Genomic DNA, 18,062 nt, shown 5'->3' with positions numbered 1-18,062 from the left:
TTTTGCGTCTACAAAAAACGGTGCATTTTCAGGTTATCAAGTTCTCAAAAGATTCTTCTTTGGTCACAGATTCTCGGTGTCATTTAGATGGGAGGAAAACACTTTTGTGTAGACGAGGTTTTGATGAATTGGCACAGGCTAAGTTAAACAACTAAAAGTTTTCCAAAAAAAATTAACCAGACAAATAAAATCACAACTAGGATTATGAATTTGTATTGGTATTATTATTAATATCACTATCGTACAGCGGGAGACTCGCACCATGCTTACTGGGTCTTACGAACAACTTAATGTCCTTATGAACCAGAATCCCAGCTGCTCATATCTATTAGCTAGTATAATTTCAGGGCCAAAGCTCTACAACCACACTTTCATGGCTCCTGATGGCAACTGCTTGAAAAGAAGAATACCATTCAATACAATTTCAGCGATATGTAGATATCAGCTGCATATTTAACACATATACTAACAAAGTCATTAAATGAGAAACAAAGTCGACGTATCTCATTGCTTACAGCTTTGTTTCGTCACATCAGATGAAACCTTGGGAAAGAAAGGCAGACGTTTTTATTAACGATGGTCGGTCTCATGGATGCAAACTAACCTTTTAACCAGAGGTTGGAAAAGTTTTGAAACGGAGTTCAAAAGTGGTTCAAATTATTTTATAAGCATTAATGATGAAATTTCATCCCCACAATACGCAAGTAAACAGCTCCTTTTGGCAACGAATCATTATTGATCAAAGCACGTGTTTTGACTTGTTGTTTCTTAAATTGAGACAAATGCTCGTATTTTGCTGTTCTCAAAAACTATTTCTTTACTAAAGAATATCAATAGTGATAGCGTTACTATCAGTGCCCTGCCCTAGCTAGCCACACCCGACCCGATGATATCTGTCTATAGGCCTTATCTGACAAGAGCTGTGTCAAGGGTGTTTTCTGCCGTTCTTTCAAAAATAAGCTTACGTAAATATCAAAATCGTTATCATTTGATGAGTTTCTCCAATAAATCTCGTATCCAAGTTTCTAATTCATAGCATCCTAGAATGTGTGTATCTTTCTAACCTAGTTTCGTTACATCGCTACGTTTTATGTTGAAAAACATCAAGTTTCGATTGACAGAGAACATGGCTCGCCCAAGCCTGTGAGAACATGGTGACGAGTCATGGAAATTTCTCGCCTACGAAGTGATGGTATAAATGGACAATCCAAGAGCACAGGTATTTTACATAACTACAATTATCATTAATTATAACACGTTCAGATAACGGTAATGAATTCATGGCTCAGAAGAATAAATTGAGCTTGACATAAAGAATGATTCTGCTAGCATACTAACCAAAGGCTTTTGAACTTTCTTATAATGATTTAATATTACATATAATCTTTTCATTTTTCTTCTACTCATGTGTGGATTCCTTTAAATGAAAAATTAATCTTAACCATGAGATTGTGGGCAAGTTAGAGTTGTTGGAAAATCGTTTTTGGTAAAACTGTGATCAGTGTTTTCAATTACAAAGGACTCTTAGTCATCAAGGCAGGTGTCTTACATCCAAAGTTTTTTTGCTCATAACAACAATGGTAACAGTTACTGTGCTGGAGAAAACATAAATGCCCCTAAGAAGAGTCTGCCCTTCGCGCACTCTGGGACCAAAAAAGCATCATCATTAACATGTGAACAATGAGGAACTTTTTGACGTCATTCTGCAGTCCATTTTGCATAGCACTTTTCATTTGCCTTGCTAATGGGGATAAAACAGTGTAGTCTGTAAAGGTTTTCAAAGCAAAGAAAATAACAGTGTTTTACTCGCGAATAGTTTTTCTATATACATTATAATACATCATCATTACTTTCTTGGTTTATCTATACTTCACATTATCAAAGATGAAGGGGGCGGGGGGCGGGGGAGGGTGGCTATTAGACGAGTGCTTTGCAAATTTATCTTATTCATTATATCTTTGAGCAAGTAACAAGTTCCTTCAGACATGTTACGTATCTGCGCCTGAGCTAGTCCTATTTTGAATGAGTATAGTTGTAGCCAAAATCTACCCAATTTTAACAGTCTTTCCTCGGGTAAGCCATTTATTCGGATTATTCACAGTGGATTTTTCCTTACCAAACTTCCTATAAACAAATTCAGTACTTGGGTTGACGCGCAGTTACGAAACACTTAGCACTGGTTCCAAATAAGAATTTTTTGCTGGTGTTAAGCTGTCACAAGAAAAACTTTATTTCAATTCTGGCTAGATAGCACACAGAATAATGGGAATTGTTGTTAACGGGTCTGTCGTGCGGTGCTCGATGCCGTACCTTACAGGTACATGAAGCGTATAGAATAGGATGGGTCTAGGTTGAAACTCTAAACATCAAGCTAAATGCAATTATCAGGCAACTTTTATAGCTAATAAATTATACTGAAATCGTAACATGTTCTGTTTCAATTCAAAGCAACAAATGAATTCTCCAATACAGGCTATATTGTTCCTTACCAGCCCGAAACTCAAAATTTAAGAAACCTTGAAGAAAGTTCGAGCATACAGAAGGTGAAAAGATTTGTGTAAAAAATGCATGTATCCGTAATAGGAAGAGGTCAATAATTAAATATTCTGAATGCCCTACCTACTCAAAACATCTTTAATGATTCTAGGGATTGATTCAAACAGGCGTTCAAGTGCTATCTGCGACCTTTTCCGTGGTTGTAGAAGGAAGGGGGAGCAAATTCTTCGTTCCGCTCTTCTCTCAAAGACTTAATCCACTGCGAAAGACCTTCTTTTGCACCTAAAACAAAGAAAAGTAGCTATCACAACAGAAACATACACTGACTTGCGAAAGGCATCGGTTCAAAAATAAGCTTTGAATCAAATGAAATTTTTATGAAATTTTTGTGGCCTATTTCGATCCACAACAGGGTTTACATAATTTCAAGCAAGAATTTTCATATATAAATTCATAAATTTTAATATAAATTACAATAATAATTTCCAAATATACCAAATATAAATTTTTCCACAAAATTTTTGCTTTTTAAAGCCATCTTGCAACAATTTGTTAAAACAAAGCTTCTAGTAATGGTAACTTCTTCATTCTTTCGTGGAAGCCTTATTATACCAGAAATCTTGGTAGATAAGAGCACATTTAATAAAGAGTTATTTTCAAGAGGGGATCCTATTCATAAGATAAACAATGAATTTCATAAGCAAACGATGACATGATGAGATGGACTGAAAACCGTCATCCCTTTGTAGTCTTTTCTAATCGCTGTTTCCTACTTGGTAATTCAGTGGCGAACAAATGAAGTGTTGTGACCTCCACCTTCCCTTCCCTCTGTGTCATATTATGCAGAAATTTTACGTCAAAAATTATGAATGTTTTAACATTGCAAAAATAGAAAACCGCCCAAACAAGCACAGTGACTGCGCACACCCAATTTCAGCCCCCGCCTAATATGAAAAGCTTCCCTGATTATATGATGCCCCACGATTTTGAAGAAGTGTTTCTTCCTGCCCTGATAACTACAAAGCCGAGGTCTGCGAAAACATTTTGAGAAGGAATTAGCTCGATAACTCAAGAAGACACTAAGAGCTGATCTGACGCTTAAAACTTTTAAATGATGCTTTTAGGCATGAGAATAAAAATAGAAACCTTTATGTTTATTAACAGATTCCTCTAGCTGCTTTGAAGCCGAAATCGAGGTTGAAACGGTGCTGTCTTTGCTTGAAGGTTGGCTGGGGCCTATTTCCTGTCTTTGGTCCACGCGAAGCTCATCACTTTTTGAGTCATCAACCGACAAGCTCTCACTACTGGTTTTCCCATCTTCTGTTCCAGTCAATCTGCCTGCTTCAATGCTGTCTGATTGGCTTTCATGACTTCCCCTGTCTTCGGCAACAGGCTGGCCTTCTTTTTGAGCTTTTTTCTGTCGTATTTTGGCTAAGCGAGCATCAAGGGCAGCTTTACGTTTCTGCTTTATTGATTCGCGTCGAGTACGCTGCTCTAATGTCTAAAATAGAAAAGAGAAGCTGAATTTACACAGGAGATTTAAACGGAAAACTGCTACAAGTTTTAAAAAAAATTTAATCGATCGTGCAGCTTTACCGCTACATAGACTCAAAAACAAAATCAATTATACTGTGTAGAATCTGTCTTAAGCGTTATCCTGTGGTACATAGATTTTATGCACGTACATATTATACGTACATATTTGTTAATAATACACTTAATTACGCTGGATGTAAACTCCAAGTAAACATATGTAAATATCACTTACACACATAATTATTATTTCACTTGACTACAATTGCTATGCAATTACCATATAGAAAACAACAACACAAAAAACTGTACAATAACAGCTCGATTACTAAATTACTCAACAAAATATTGGTATTGATCTTTATAAACAGCACTGCATTCTATATGTATGCAATTACTACACGGCAGATCTTGTTCTAAGAGATCTCCGCACCTGAATTGCAAGAATCATCTTCGTTGAAATTTTTTATAGGAAAATAGGCCCTCTTGACTGATCATTGTATTAAGATACAGGCAAAAAGAACCCTTTTCCAATGTATGACATCTAGATTAAGGGGCGTAGCGTATTGAGTTCCTGGGATGTTTCTAAGATTTGATCTCGACAGTAACTTCGCCGAATTTTTCTGGTATTCACTTTGCAAGGAAAGCAAGCATGCCAAACCCCACCCTCCCAATGAAAAAGCTTACACACTACGCCTCTGAGAATATAAAAACAGCATTCGTGGGGTTAAGATTTCAGCTACCCAAATAAGGTTAGAGTAATAATTTTATTGATATCAAGTATTAAGTAAAGACGTTAATTACGTTAATGAAAAAACCGTTAAGAAGTCAAACTAGCAACTTTAAATCAACTCATTATATCGAGCTCTAGAGCAACAATTCAATGAGACTAATAATCGGAAACAGTTTTTTTAATTCGCTGATTTACAGTTTCTCGGTTATCTAGGATTTGAAACCTCCGGAAACCTGACAAAATTTCTAGAGTGCATTTGACTTGTTTAGAGAAACAAACCCTCAAATTGAACAGAGTCAGGTACTTACTTGCTCTCGCAGCAAATTTAAGGTATCCATCTGAGATTTTCTTTCAGCTTCGTCCTTGGAAAACTGGTAATATGCAACACCATGATCTCGAACCTCTGAAGAAAAATAGCAGTGAAAATAAACACAGAATTGCTAAATTACTCGAAAATGCCTGTCTCAGCAGATGCGTTTTACTTTCAAGAACAGACAATTAAAAAGGAAGGCTAGTGTTAGTAACTAAATATTCAAAAGAGGGGCAAGCTTTTAACGAGAAGGGGTTTTTCCAGACGCCATCTTTGAGGAGATTTCTATGATTCGTTCTGCCCAAACAATTATTCAAGGCAATAAGTACTATTGCGACGATTAAATTGTTTAACTCGGTAAAAATCTTTGCAACTTTTTTCAGAATATCATATAAAATTCGAAGTGAATATAACTACCAGTCAATGTAAATAAATTATTATCCAGGCATTTTTTGGAACATTAAAAGGACCATGTATTTTCTGGATTTATAGAAGCACTTGTCTCAAAAAATTAAAAACAGCAGAAAACTGTTAAAGTTTAATCAACTTTTAATGACCATGTACTCCTAATACTGAAATATGATTATCTTTCATCAATTTCCAAAATATTTGTAAAAGTTCACTTTGGCACTTATAGGAGCGGAATGACAAAGTTGGATACAACTGGGTTGAAAACAAATAAAAATTAATGAATTAGTTACAAACCATCAAACAAGACATTTTGATAGTGAATATCACGGTCTCCCTCTTGGATGAGTTTTTCTTGTTCTTCTTCCCACTTTTTTCTTATCATATCTCGTCTCATATCTTCTGAAAGCAATGTTGGTGGGCTTGGAGATCTAACAATGAACACAAAACACGCCACATAAAAATGCATCACCGTCCTTGTGTATCGTGCCGGTTAGAGATATTGGAATATATAAATATATTATAGAATGAATTCAAAATTGAATTTTTTAATTGTCTTGCGTCAGTTAAATTCTGCATTTTAATTGTCCACAACCACAAATACATCGAAAAAAATTATCCATGCATTATATTGTACTTAGTTGAAAGTTGAATAAACCAAACACATTCAAATGGTGCTTTAATATCCATTATTTTTTTACCGAGCACAGAAAATTGATATAACATTCACATGATTGTATTCGAGGACTGTAGTAACAGCGATTTGTCTAGAAAATATTGGATTACGCAGAAAATATTCAAATAACATTCAGTGATTTTCATAATATCATCGCAAAAATATAATAGTTTGCATAAACTTTAATAAGGCAAAACTAAGCTTAATGAAAAAGAAATACATAAGTGAGAAGCAAAGAACCCACAAGATGATAGTTGTTTTTGACATAATTTATAAAAGTAACTCAATATTTTGAGAAACAGAAGGATAAACGAAAGCAACAAGAATGCTACAAAAGCCACGTTTACTGCCAGCGAAGAAGCTTGCAGGCCTTTGCTATTTATTAACTGAAGAAATAGTTAGCAAACTCGGAGCTAATATAGCAAGCTATCGTGGAAAATATTTTGGCAGTCTATATGCTTGAATCTCACCTGTTCACGGGCCTAAATTCTTGATCAAGTGATTTTAACTTCTCAAGGTCCCTTTTCCGGCATTTTCGACTTCGGCCAAGGGAATCTTCAAACTCAACCCTTAAGATGAAAAGGAAAGCTATTGTGAATTCTTGAATCAACGGTTAATATACAAAATTTAACAAAAATTTTGAAATACAATTAGTTGTTACAAATCTCACTAATTTCAGAGAAAATTTTCTCGAATAAGCAAACTTTTACAATATTGGCAAATAATTCCAGGATAAAAGGCTAGTGTAGCAATAAAGTTATCATTGCTGACCACTCATCAGAAAAGGAAATTTTTGATGGCGATACCAAAGATTGATCAGAATATGTGAATTTTGAAAATTCTTCCTCTCCTTTCCATCGTTAAGATAGTGATTCATACTTGTTCAAATTTTTGACCCATCTTCACAAAAAAACCTTTTAATGGGAACTTTTGGTTTCTTATTAAAGAAATCAATTAACGCTTCTCAAAAGTATAGAATATTTACAGATAAAAAACATTAAAGGGACTGAAAACCGTTGAGATAAAACCTTTATACCTAAAAATTCACTAAAACTGTGTTTATAATAACTGGTAAGCTCTGCCCAAGAAAAAAACGCCATACTTACAATTCATCTCCAGAACTATCGCATTCATTTTTTTCCATATTCATAGCCTGATAATGAAAAGGCATTGACTATAATTGCGAACACAATATGAACTGGAAGAAAAGGAAATAAAAAAGAACAGGCAACTCTTCTTTGCCAATACATAACGATATATCAAGGGCAGAGCAAGTTTTGTATAAGCAAAGAAACTAAAGAAATTATCTGGAATCTTTTACAATTACGATATTAACTTTGGAGAAGGTCTCACAAGAGGAACACACGATGAGTGACAAAGGGTGAGAGGGAAAATATCTAAGCAAGGAGGGTGTAAACTTTTGTACTTTGGCCCAGATTCATGATTTTTTGTATCCCGGAAGGGTTGGTCAGGCCAGATAAGGTTGAGCAAAATTCAAAACACTTTCATTGTAAAACTATCACTGCATAGCAACGCAGAACTGCACTCTCTCTTTGTTGCACCAGGTAACCTCCCTGGATTAGATGCTGGCTTCCAGTCTCTTGTATTTTGAAGTAGAACGTCAGGAGGACATTAAGTTCCCCATATGCATTCCAATTACAACTTGTCACGTTGTACTGCTGGCGCCATTCTCACGACTCTGTTTCAATGACTTGTATATCTATCATGTTACATTTAACAAGGAAGCTTCCTTGTGTAGCTGTTCATAAGTAAAAGAAATCCTAAAAGTTATATCCAAAAAGTTTAATGTTAGTTTGCCGTTTGGTATTGCATCTTGCTAGAACGCTTGCCAAATCAGGTTTGAAGCTACTAAGATTAGGCAGTGGTGCCTCTATATGTCTACTTCTTGCATGATCCCTATTTATGATTAAATGTAGGTGCTTCTGGAGGTTTTGGTGCTTTTAATTTCAGAATGAACTTCGATGCCTCAATAGCCATAGATACAAAACACTTCACGCCGAAAAGACATATTTTCAGCCAGTTTTCTATTTTGTAAGATATTCTTCGAGTTTTTAATTCTGAACGAAGAAGGGCAAGAAACAAGGGCCACTAGAAATTTGCTGATGTACCAGATTTGGCCCGGGGGCCGTAGGTTCTCCATCCTCTAAGCTCCAACAACAATGCAGTAATCAAAATGATACAATGCATTGTATCAAGCTAACAATACAATAATTGAAACGCAAGCAGAGTAGATTCATTGACGGATTAAATTTTGACCATTTTAATAAATAAGAAAGGGAAAGGCCCAACCAACCCATTTTAATAAATGGGGAAATGGCATTAAGAAAAAAAGAATGAAACTCACATTTGCATCTGAGCCATAAACCTTCTTGTGAAAATCAACTAAATAGAAAGAGTCGTCTCCATCTTCAGGGTCTAAATAAAAAGACGAAACATTGGGATAAAGGATGCTTATTGTCAAAACGTGTTTGTTAATCAAATTCATTATATACACATGTGGATGATTTCGGCCCGATGCTGGATACATTGAAATGATAAGAGCAGTGGAGGAGACCAAGTGTGCAGGAACTTGGGGCACAAAGGAGCACGTTTCCCCAACTTTTGGGAAAATGTCTCTTATCTTAGAAGTTTCTTTTCCTTATCTTGGAATTTTTGGAAAAGTTCCAATTTTGAGCATTTTCTTTAATTAATTCCATGGCTTGTCCCCAATAATAGTTTTTTTTCTGTTCATTTTTGTGTCTTTTCTTCTTCTCACCTTTTCGTACTCTCTTTGTTAAAATGAAGGTGAATGCAATCAACAACAAAAACAACACCACCAAGAAGGGAAATGCATACAAAGTGAGCAATGCGTAGAAGTAGCCTGTGCCCCGACATCTATGAAGTGCTTCGGACGTCCTTTGAGGAAGTTGACAAAGAGAGTAAGGGAAATCAAACATGTTATATTTTGCTTAACTAAAGAGGAAATTCTACATTAAATAACGGTTACATTTATATACTGCCTGTTGTTGAACCCCGAATGAGTTACGGTGGTAGTGTTTCTCTCAATGCTGCCATCACAGAGATGGCAACCATACACACTTCTGTACCTAGCATTGAAGAACACAGGCACTACACGTTAACTGCAACCTTTCCCCTTTCTATGTCTTTTATTGGTTCAATGAAGTATGCCTAAAGAGCATTCTACTACTGACAGGTCTCATTTATGCTTTATAATATCGTAGGTTTATTTTTGAAACTAGCCTTGAAGATCAATCTTCGAAAGAGGTGGTGATGAATTAAATCTTTAAAACTTAAGAGTCAATTAGAACTTTATCGATGAGTTTTGAATAAAAGTTTTATTCCGAAATTGGAAAAACAGATAAAAGATAGAAACAAAAATTTTGTTAACCGGTTTGGCAAAAACTTCTCGAAAAAAGCTAGAAGCTATTAGAATATTAGAGTCATTCTTTGCTTTACTTAAACTTAGGAAAGCAAATTAATGAATCGAGCTTAAACCATGATGATCTGGGGGGGGGGGGTGGTGGGAGGCCTTTAGGATAGAGCTAATCAGCAGAAATGAACTTAAGAGAAAAACACCAAAATTAACACAGCAAAATTTAATATACAGCCAGTCAGTTAAATACATACAGAATATAAGCATATAAATTTAAATGTCTCTAGCTGGAGTTCTAAATTATGTTGGACGTTCAAATCAAACACAATCTTTATATAGGGGAATCATCTGATGCAATTTATGCGTGATTTGTCTCTATTGAGAATGTTGAAGATATAGGTTATCAACCAAGAGTAAAAAACGAAAAAGACTATGATTGTTAGGTGAAATGCGTACTGGTAACATTGAAATTAATGGCATCTTTAATGTTCTTCAAACGAAAATCAATAGGACCATGATTACACGGGGATACTGAAGATCTTTCACAAGTAAAACATACTACAAAAAGGTGGATTGAACTTGAGCAATTAGCATAAAAGCTGCTTTAATTACTGGAAATACATGCCAAATATAGAGAAATAATGTGTATTCAAATACAGATAGCAAGGGCAAATTAGCTTAACAATTATTAAGTTCTGTATGAGATAAACCTACCAGCCAGAGAAAAACAGAAAATCTATGATGATAAGTCCAAGTCCTCAAGCGTATTTAAGCAAGCGTCCCTCTTCTTGATAATCAATCATTCCTCCATATTTCCCTGGTCAGCTTCCTTTTCAATTGTCAACTGTTTTACCTCATGTTTTATGGCAGGCATTTTATCAGCTTCAAGAAGCAACTTCCCTTCTTTAGTAAGCTTTGTGTGCAGAGTGTCAAGGTTCACATTTTTTGGGAGCCAAATTCGCCGAGCAAAATTCCTGTGATGTACATACGTCTCCTTTTCATCTTTGTTTTCTGACTTCTGCTCCCCTTGAATAAGAAGCTCATTTCCTTGCAGTTTGACAGTAAGTTCTTCTGGCTTGTAGGCTCTTACATCCAATACTGCCTTGAATTTCTTCTCGTCTTCCTCTACACTCTGGCCTGCTTGCTGGATAGCTTGTGGCTTGACTTTCGGCGCCACAATCTCCAAAATGCCATTATCGTCGATCCTTGATGTGAATCCTTTCTCGTCTACATCAGATGGGATTGGATAAGATCTCTCGAACTGCGATGTTTCGTATCCAAATTCACTTTGCTTATGGTGCTTGCCACTCACCAACAGCTTGTTTCCATCAACTTTCAGGGCAATTTCATCAGGATTGTAGTGCCTGACATCCAATGTCACCCTAAAGTTGTCTTCATCTTTGCCTTTAACTTGCTGTTGCTGGCTCGCACTACGTCTGAGAATTTGTCGCGTTGGATCAATGTATGGACGAGCGAGTTGATACTGAACTGGCGGGAATGTCCAGTCAAAAATATCATCGAATATACTGTCAATTGGGTCTGGACGCAGAAGGGGGATGTGCCACAATGCCATTTTCCTTTAAGCTGGAAATAGTGAAAATATATTTTAGTCTTCAGAAATTGATAGAAACGGTAGAAAATTGCCATCAGGTCTACTAACACAAATAGTGTGCTACTTGGTTAGTCGTTATGAACCGATATATGCTATAAAATGTGCAAACAGAGCAGGTATTTTACGAAATACAACTAGCATTGTAAAGAGTTATAATAAGCTACACATCTCAAAAAATGAATATCCATTTGCCACTCATCAGGATGCAAAACAAAAAATATATTGCATTTTCGCAGTTTTTTGGCAGCTACGTTCAGAAAAGGCACCTGCTAATCATAACTGATGATACCAATTAGCTTACTGATAACAACAAAGCTAACAACGAAAAGAAAATATGATCATACCTTTAGTGCAACCTTTCTTTTCAGCTACCACTTCGCTTCAAGTTTTCCTTCAGCTTCTTCTTCGTATCTCAAGTCTCGCCTTTTATTTGCAGCTCTCGTATTCTTGCTCGGCTACAGACACCTATCTGCCTTTTATATTGTTCTGGTCGAACATTCTTGAAAACCAGCCTCGTTTCAAGGGAACTAGAAAATTCTCGATTTCTTTCTCGATTTGTACTTGTAAACAAAAAGTTGGGGAATCACCGAATCGACAGATGCCAGCAATTTGAAGAAGGCCTCTGGAACATCACAGAATTTTCAAGAAGATTCCGTCGCTATTATTCAAAGTGAATGTTGAAAAAAACGGAAAATTATCCTTGCAAACACAAACTGAGCAGGGAAGAGACCTTGCAGCGATGGTCCCCGATCGGTAATTATTGAAGGATCGTTTTGCGCGAGGACTTCGGGGACAGGGACGGATTGTGATGCTGTGGAAATAAGCCCAACAATTAGATATGCAGTGATTTTCAACGTATAAGTTTGCTTTCCCTTTTACTTTGATCTTGGAGACAAACTATCCCGGGAAACGAACAAAGGAAACGAAAGATTGGCAAACGGTTAACGGGGTGCATATCCAAAGGAGAGGTTTGAGAAAACCTTCTCTCGATATTAATCGAAATCTGTTTACTACTCATAATTACAAGTATTATAAATTATTATTGACGGTTCGCTGGGAAATCATAACATTTAGGCCACCCGAGAAAGCGAAGACTCTTTTGACAGGGGAGTTTAAAAAATGCGGAGAAAAGGTAACAAAAGCTAAACTACTGGCAGTAAAGATATCAGAACCTTCTACCCCTTTTCTATCAATTAACAATTTTGGTCTCAATTTATCTTTCGAATTTTCGAGAAAATTTTTCAGTTCCACGAAATTTCTTTATCCAGATTTTTCTATCAACAGAAAACATCTGATTGGTTGAGACAGAAAAATTGGAGATTCCCCCAGGTACGAATGGCCTAGCCAACGAAAGCTGTGTCGCTGGACGAGAAGGCTCTAGAATATTCCCATTGATGGCACAGCGACCAAGCGCGTATAAGAGGCATACGGTTAAACTCATAACGACGATCGCAGAGTGCACAGGCAAAGTGATTTCTCAACTGTCTCTGTTCAATAAAATGCGCTTGCTTGCTATGAAAAAGCCCAGACATGCAAGGCTGAATTCGTGATAAGGTTCGCTATGAAAAGCAAATTGCTTTTCCCAGCGAACCTTATCACATCTCAAACATTGGGAGAAGCAATCTCAAAAACGGTCCCTATGCGTGGTTTGCATCCATCCAAAATGGAGATTGGTGGGTTCTGTCAAGCTTAAGAAATTCCCATATTTGACTTTATTTATATCATTCAGCGAAAGCGTCGTGAGTATAAAGCACAGTCGTTTTCGGTTTGCAGGGTATGACCATTTTCAGATAGATCATCATGATGAAAAACTTAAACTTGCTGTCTCTAAGAGTGCATCAGAAATTTTATGTCCACTTTATGTTTGCACACAGTTTATCCTTTCTGAAAACCGGTTTCAGTTAGCTTGATAACAAAGTCTAAAATGCAGTTCAGTTTTATCTTCAGACTGCAGTCTTTAAATTGAAAATAGTTTAATGCAGTTTCATGAGAAAATATTGGTTTTCAGAACAAATGACAGCATCTTATGCATGAAAATATTGTGAAATTAAATAGCAAATTATAAAAAGAGAATCATCACAAATATGTAAACATTTCACCAAGTAAAGCAAAATCAAACTACAACATCATCATAAGCATAATTATATAAACTTTTAAGAAATTTTAAAAATGCTTCCACATCAATTTTTAGGTGCAAACTTGATTCAGTGGTTAGGGTCACAGACAGCAGATCCAAGGGTCTAGGGTTCATGTTCCAGAAATGACAAAACCTTCATCCAGAGTGGCTCTCTGCATTTCCATCATCAGCTCTCTGCATTTCCAGGCATAGGGAGGAATCTTGAGGTGTGGTCACATTGAGAGGAAAGGCCTGGACACTGCCTGATTAGCATATCTCCTCAGTGTCTTAAAGTCTACCTTCTGTTTTCATTATTTGATCTATTTCACAAGGCTGACTTTTTAAACAGATATGTTCTTTTAAGAGAGACTATCTTAACTTTGGTCAAATATTTAGAAGATATGGCAAAATAAATAACACCAGTCCTCCTGACATTAGGCAGCAAATTGCTTCCAAACACCCACAAAAACTCCCTAGACATGCATTTTATTGCACAAGCAGCCTGAAGTTTGGCTGACTAGTTTTCAACGTGTTCCTTCACAAAATATGTCATGAAAAGATATCTTGTTGGTCTTTAGGGATACAAATTCAAAATAAAACATTTTCAAGGGCAAAAAGAAAATTCCTGATTTGATTAATAAATTGGCTGATTAAATAAAATGATTAAAAGGATATGGTTGTATTTTAGAACAGGAGCAAATGCCCATTTTAGTACAAGCAATTTCTTCTGTTATGCTAGTTTGAAAAAATGGTTTCCAGTTGTTTTTTGCTAAACTAGCAAGTGCTTTAATTGTTTAAGCTGCTAAACTCTAAGATGTGTTTGAAATTTCTCTGTGTGTGCTATTTAATTGCATTTCTGGGGCATAATCACTCTAAAAATGCTTTTTCTTAAATTTTTCCAAGAAACTTCTTTTTGGTTTACAAAAACCTTGCCTGCTTTTTCAAACAGCCAATCACCTCGAAAGCATGTTTGATAGAATATTATACTAAATATACATTTAAGGATGTCTCATCCTTTTAACAGAACATGTTTTGAGTAATATCTGTAACATCATACCTTACTGTAATATCATACTGTAATATCATACCTTCAACGTCTCCTTTGCTCATTTTTTCATATAGCTTTGCCTTTGCTTGTAATTTATATTTGGCTTTTTCATACTCAGCATCATTTTCAGAACTTTTGTAACTGCTACTTTTGCTGCTATCATTAATCTTTTTTTCATCTAGTTTTCGTTTTGAGGGTATCTTCTTTTTCCCAGATAAAAGGGCTATCTATTGAGCATAAGTAAGAATACTTTTATGCATCTGAACAATTAGAGCTGATTGTTAAATACCTTACTGTTTTTATTAAAAGCGAACATTGTCAATGAAAATGTTTAGTTTCATGTTAATGGTTACACTATAAAGTAATAGATAAGTGTCAAGTCAAATTGACTGCAACAGTTTGATTTTCTGCTTTTTCAAATTTTGAGCTATGAGAAAATTTTTGAATCAAAATAATGTTATCCATACCTGGCTACATGTGAATTTGGTTGTCAGATTATAAAAAAGAGATTGTTACAAAAATAGATACCTTGTCCAAAGTTTTACTCCCTTTGGAATGTTTGTGTTCTTGGCTTTTTGCAGCCTCAGATGTCAGATTTTGCTTAAATTGTTCTTCTTTCCTGTATAGTTCAGCTCTTAAATCTATAATCTGAAATCAGAAAAAAAATATTAACATTAGGGGGGTCTTTGGTGGGTATCAGATAACATCAATCATCAAGAAAATTTACCTATTACCATAATTCTGCAAGAAAATTGTGATATTATAAAGTTTTTAAAATGAAAATTACTGAATACACAATGAAAAACAGTACAAAGTTGAAAAAGATTCACTGAAGGAACCACCAATCTTGTGAATCACTGACAAATCAATGAAATTGAGTGAGACTAAATAAAAAAATATAAGACTTGACAGGTAAGCATTATAAACTGCTTTCCTTCTGCAATCTTTAAGTTTTCTTCGTAATCTTTCGATCTTAAATTATGTTCACTGCAAATAGTACTTCACTTGAACATTGTGTTTATCATGCCCAAAAAATTCAAGGAAGTTTATTGCCCCTTTCTGAAACTTGTGTTTGTGTGTAATTCCATATGATGTCCATATTTGGCTTACTTTTAGTGCTGCAGGCACCATCATAAACTAAGCACACAGGTTTACATTAAAATTGACTGAAAAATGCTGCAGACTTAAGCAGTGAGAGTAGATTTAAGAGTCATTTTACCATTTCCAATTGGGGAACCATGCAAAAAAAATGTTTTCCTTTAAGAAAGGCATAAAAAATAAATTCCAGTCACAACGTTTAAGTCTGTTTTGAGCAGTTAAGCCTGGTCACTTGTCTGGATTTATTGAAATGACACTCAATGCTGATGCTATTGCAACCATCTATCATTTTATCAGTAACTTTACACTTTTTGAGTATGAAAGAAACAAATATACTTAACTTTTTCAACCTATGAATGTCAGTGGTGCTTCATTTTCAAATTATACTCTGTTAATTATACTCCCTTATATCTATGGTTCAGACTGGGGTACTCTTGTCCAGACCCCTGGCCATAAATGGAGAACGCCCGGTCATAGAAATTTGAATTCTCAATGTAAAGGCAGTTTGACATGCAGAAAAAAGATTTGATATGGAACCAAATCATACCTTGCCTCCAAGTTCTATTTTTAGACTGGGTTACTCTGATACAGACCCCTAATTCTACCATTGGCCATAAACAGAGAATGGTGATTGAACTTTGTTGTTAAGCATGTCTAACTGCCTTTATATTGAGAATTTCAACTTTTATTTCTATAGCCAGGCTCTCTCCCTTTATGGCCACTAGTAGTATTAGGGCCCTGGACCATAGTTTTCCATTTTAAGAATAGAACTTAGGGGGCAAGATATGATATGGGTCTATATCACATGTTGTCCAGCGCATCTAAATGCCTTCATACTGTGAATTTCAACTTTCTATGACCTGGCATTCTCTGTTTATGGCCAACGGTACAACTAGGGGTCTAGACCAGAGTAGCCCAGTCTAAAAATAGATTTCATGGGCAAGATATGATTTAGGTCTATATCACATCTTTTTCAGTGTGTCAAAGTGCCTTTTTATTGTGAATTTCAACTTTCTATAACCTGGTGTTCTCCATTGGTAGTATAAGGGGTCTAGACCAGACTACCCTTGTCTAAAAATACACTCAGGGGTAAGATATGTGTTTGGTCTATATAACATGTCAAACTTGGTTCAGCATATCAAACTTGGTGTTTGCTGAAATTTAGGTGCTTGTATCACAATTTGCACAATCCTGCTATATTTCTGCACTAAACTCTTTCACTATTAGACATCATTTTAGAAGCCAATTATGAAAATCCTGTTTAAAAGGCTATATATTGGGGACTTTTTGTATGTATCACTTTATTGAGTAGATTGTAATTACCTTGAATACCTATTTAGTATTGCTCAGAGCTGCCCCTGCCTGGCAATACTGATTCCTTGTGTGGACAGTTAAAAAGAAAATAGCGAAATTGGTTGGGGACAATTTTTACCACACCTTTGATATAGGGAAGATGCCCTTTCACAATGATTAAAAAAGACCTGACACAAATAAAACAAGATTATTAGACAAGTTTGCAGAGTATGGATGTTTTTGACAAGATTACTGGTGTTCTAATAGCCCTGTGCCTCAGGTGCGGGTGCGTAAAAATTTCTAGTTTTTAAGGTACATACCTTGCATTGCATACTGGTCTTTGGATAAACAAAAGGTTACATTATCGAATGCTATTCAAACATAGATCATTTTTGACCGTCGATTAATTTTTACCAACGAATTGATATTTTTATTTACTTAGGAGATATGGTTACTTATAATGATTACAGTTTTACTTATAGGCCTTATCACTTAAAGACACCTTAGAGATATCTACTGACCTCTTTTAACTATATCTTTTGCAATAGAAAATAAATTGAATGCATAAGTTTTTATTTTTTTGTGAGTAAATAATACGAAATCATAAAAGTTACAATTTGCTATGGTTTTCTCGTTACTGAGTAAACGGGTTTTAGATTCTTTAAAAGATATCATTCGCTGATTTAACAGCCTCTTTGATACCTGCTTTGTCGATTGTCGAATCCATTCACTATCAATTCACTCTGCTGCTTTTCGGTAATCAAACATTTCAACGATCCAATGCTCATGCAATGATTTCAGGACAATTTAATTGATACTTTCACATCACCAGAAGCTACACCTCTCCTTAACTGCTCACTATCACGATCTGCGTACCACGTGTTGAATTTGCAGATAAATAAGGGCATATCTGTTCCGATTATAATAGACTGATATAAAAGATTGGCTTTTCACATACTTTTAAATGCAAATAAAGGCAAGTAAAAAGAAAAACAGTATAAGGTAACTTTTTATAATGTTTTACATATAGCCCGGCAAAAAATTTCGTCGGTAAAAAGTGACTAATTTTTGTATAGGTGACGAGTATTTAATACCAAAGAAAATTTTTGTCGACGGATTTGCTGACGAACTTTTTATCGAAAGGTAATAAAAAAGACTCAAATTTTGGGCTTACCGATGATTCGTTGACATCAATTGACTTTTGCATTGTTCTTCTGATTTAATTCCAAAGTATTTCTTAGAATTCACTCATACTATATTGTGTCTTATCTGCTTCCACCACAGAATTGGAATTACTATTACTGTTGAACGATTTCCTATCCTGTGCTTTCACTGAAAAACCAAT

At 35.5% G+C, this 18,062-nt stretch overlaps 2 protein-coding genes across 2 annotated transcripts; both read right to left on the bottom strand.

Moving 5' to 3' along the window:
- Nucleotides 1-569: 569 nt before the first annotated feature.
- Nucleotides 570-18,054, bottom strand: LOC135685045 (coiled-coil domain-containing protein 174). The gene is made up of 10 exons (XM_065200775.2): nucleotides 17,892-18,054; nucleotides 14,855-14,974; nucleotides 14,367-14,553; nucleotides 8,522-8,592; nucleotides 7,263-7,309; nucleotides 6,627-6,725; nucleotides 5,778-5,911; nucleotides 5,071-5,165; nucleotides 3,643-3,997; nucleotides 570-2,778 (listed from the first exon to the last, which is right to left on the bottom strand). Exons 1-10 carry the CDS (start codon nucleotides 17,922-17,924, stop codon nucleotides 2,675-2,677), a joined length of 1,245 nt encoding a protein of 414 aa, XP_065056847.2. The 5' UTR covers nucleotides 17,925-18,054; the 3' UTR covers nucleotides 570-2,674.
- Nucleotides 9,753-11,663, bottom strand: LOC135685047 (alpha-crystallin B chain). Its single transcript, XM_065200776.2, has 2 exons — nucleotides 11,507-11,663; nucleotides 9,753-11,134 (listed from the first exon to the last, which is right to left on the bottom strand). Exon 2 carries the CDS (start codon nucleotides 11,121-11,123, stop codon nucleotides 10,350-10,352), a length of 774 nt encoding a protein of 257 aa, XP_065056848.2. The 5' UTR covers nucleotides 11,124-11,134; nucleotides 11,507-11,663; the 3' UTR covers nucleotides 9,753-10,349.
- Nucleotides 18,055-18,062: the final 8 nt, after the last annotated feature.

Source organism: Rhopilema esculentum, chromosome 15, assembly GCF_057945365.1.
Source record: "Rhopilema esculentum isolate cy_ngs chromosome 15, ASM5794536v1, whole genome shotgun sequence".
Classification (NCBI taxonomy): domain Eukaryota; kingdom Metazoa; phylum Cnidaria; class Scyphozoa; order Rhizostomeae; family Rhizostomatidae; genus Rhopilema; species Rhopilema esculentum.
Note: the sequence above shows the minus strand (reverse complement) of the source record. Positions and strands in the feature narration are given on the sequence as shown.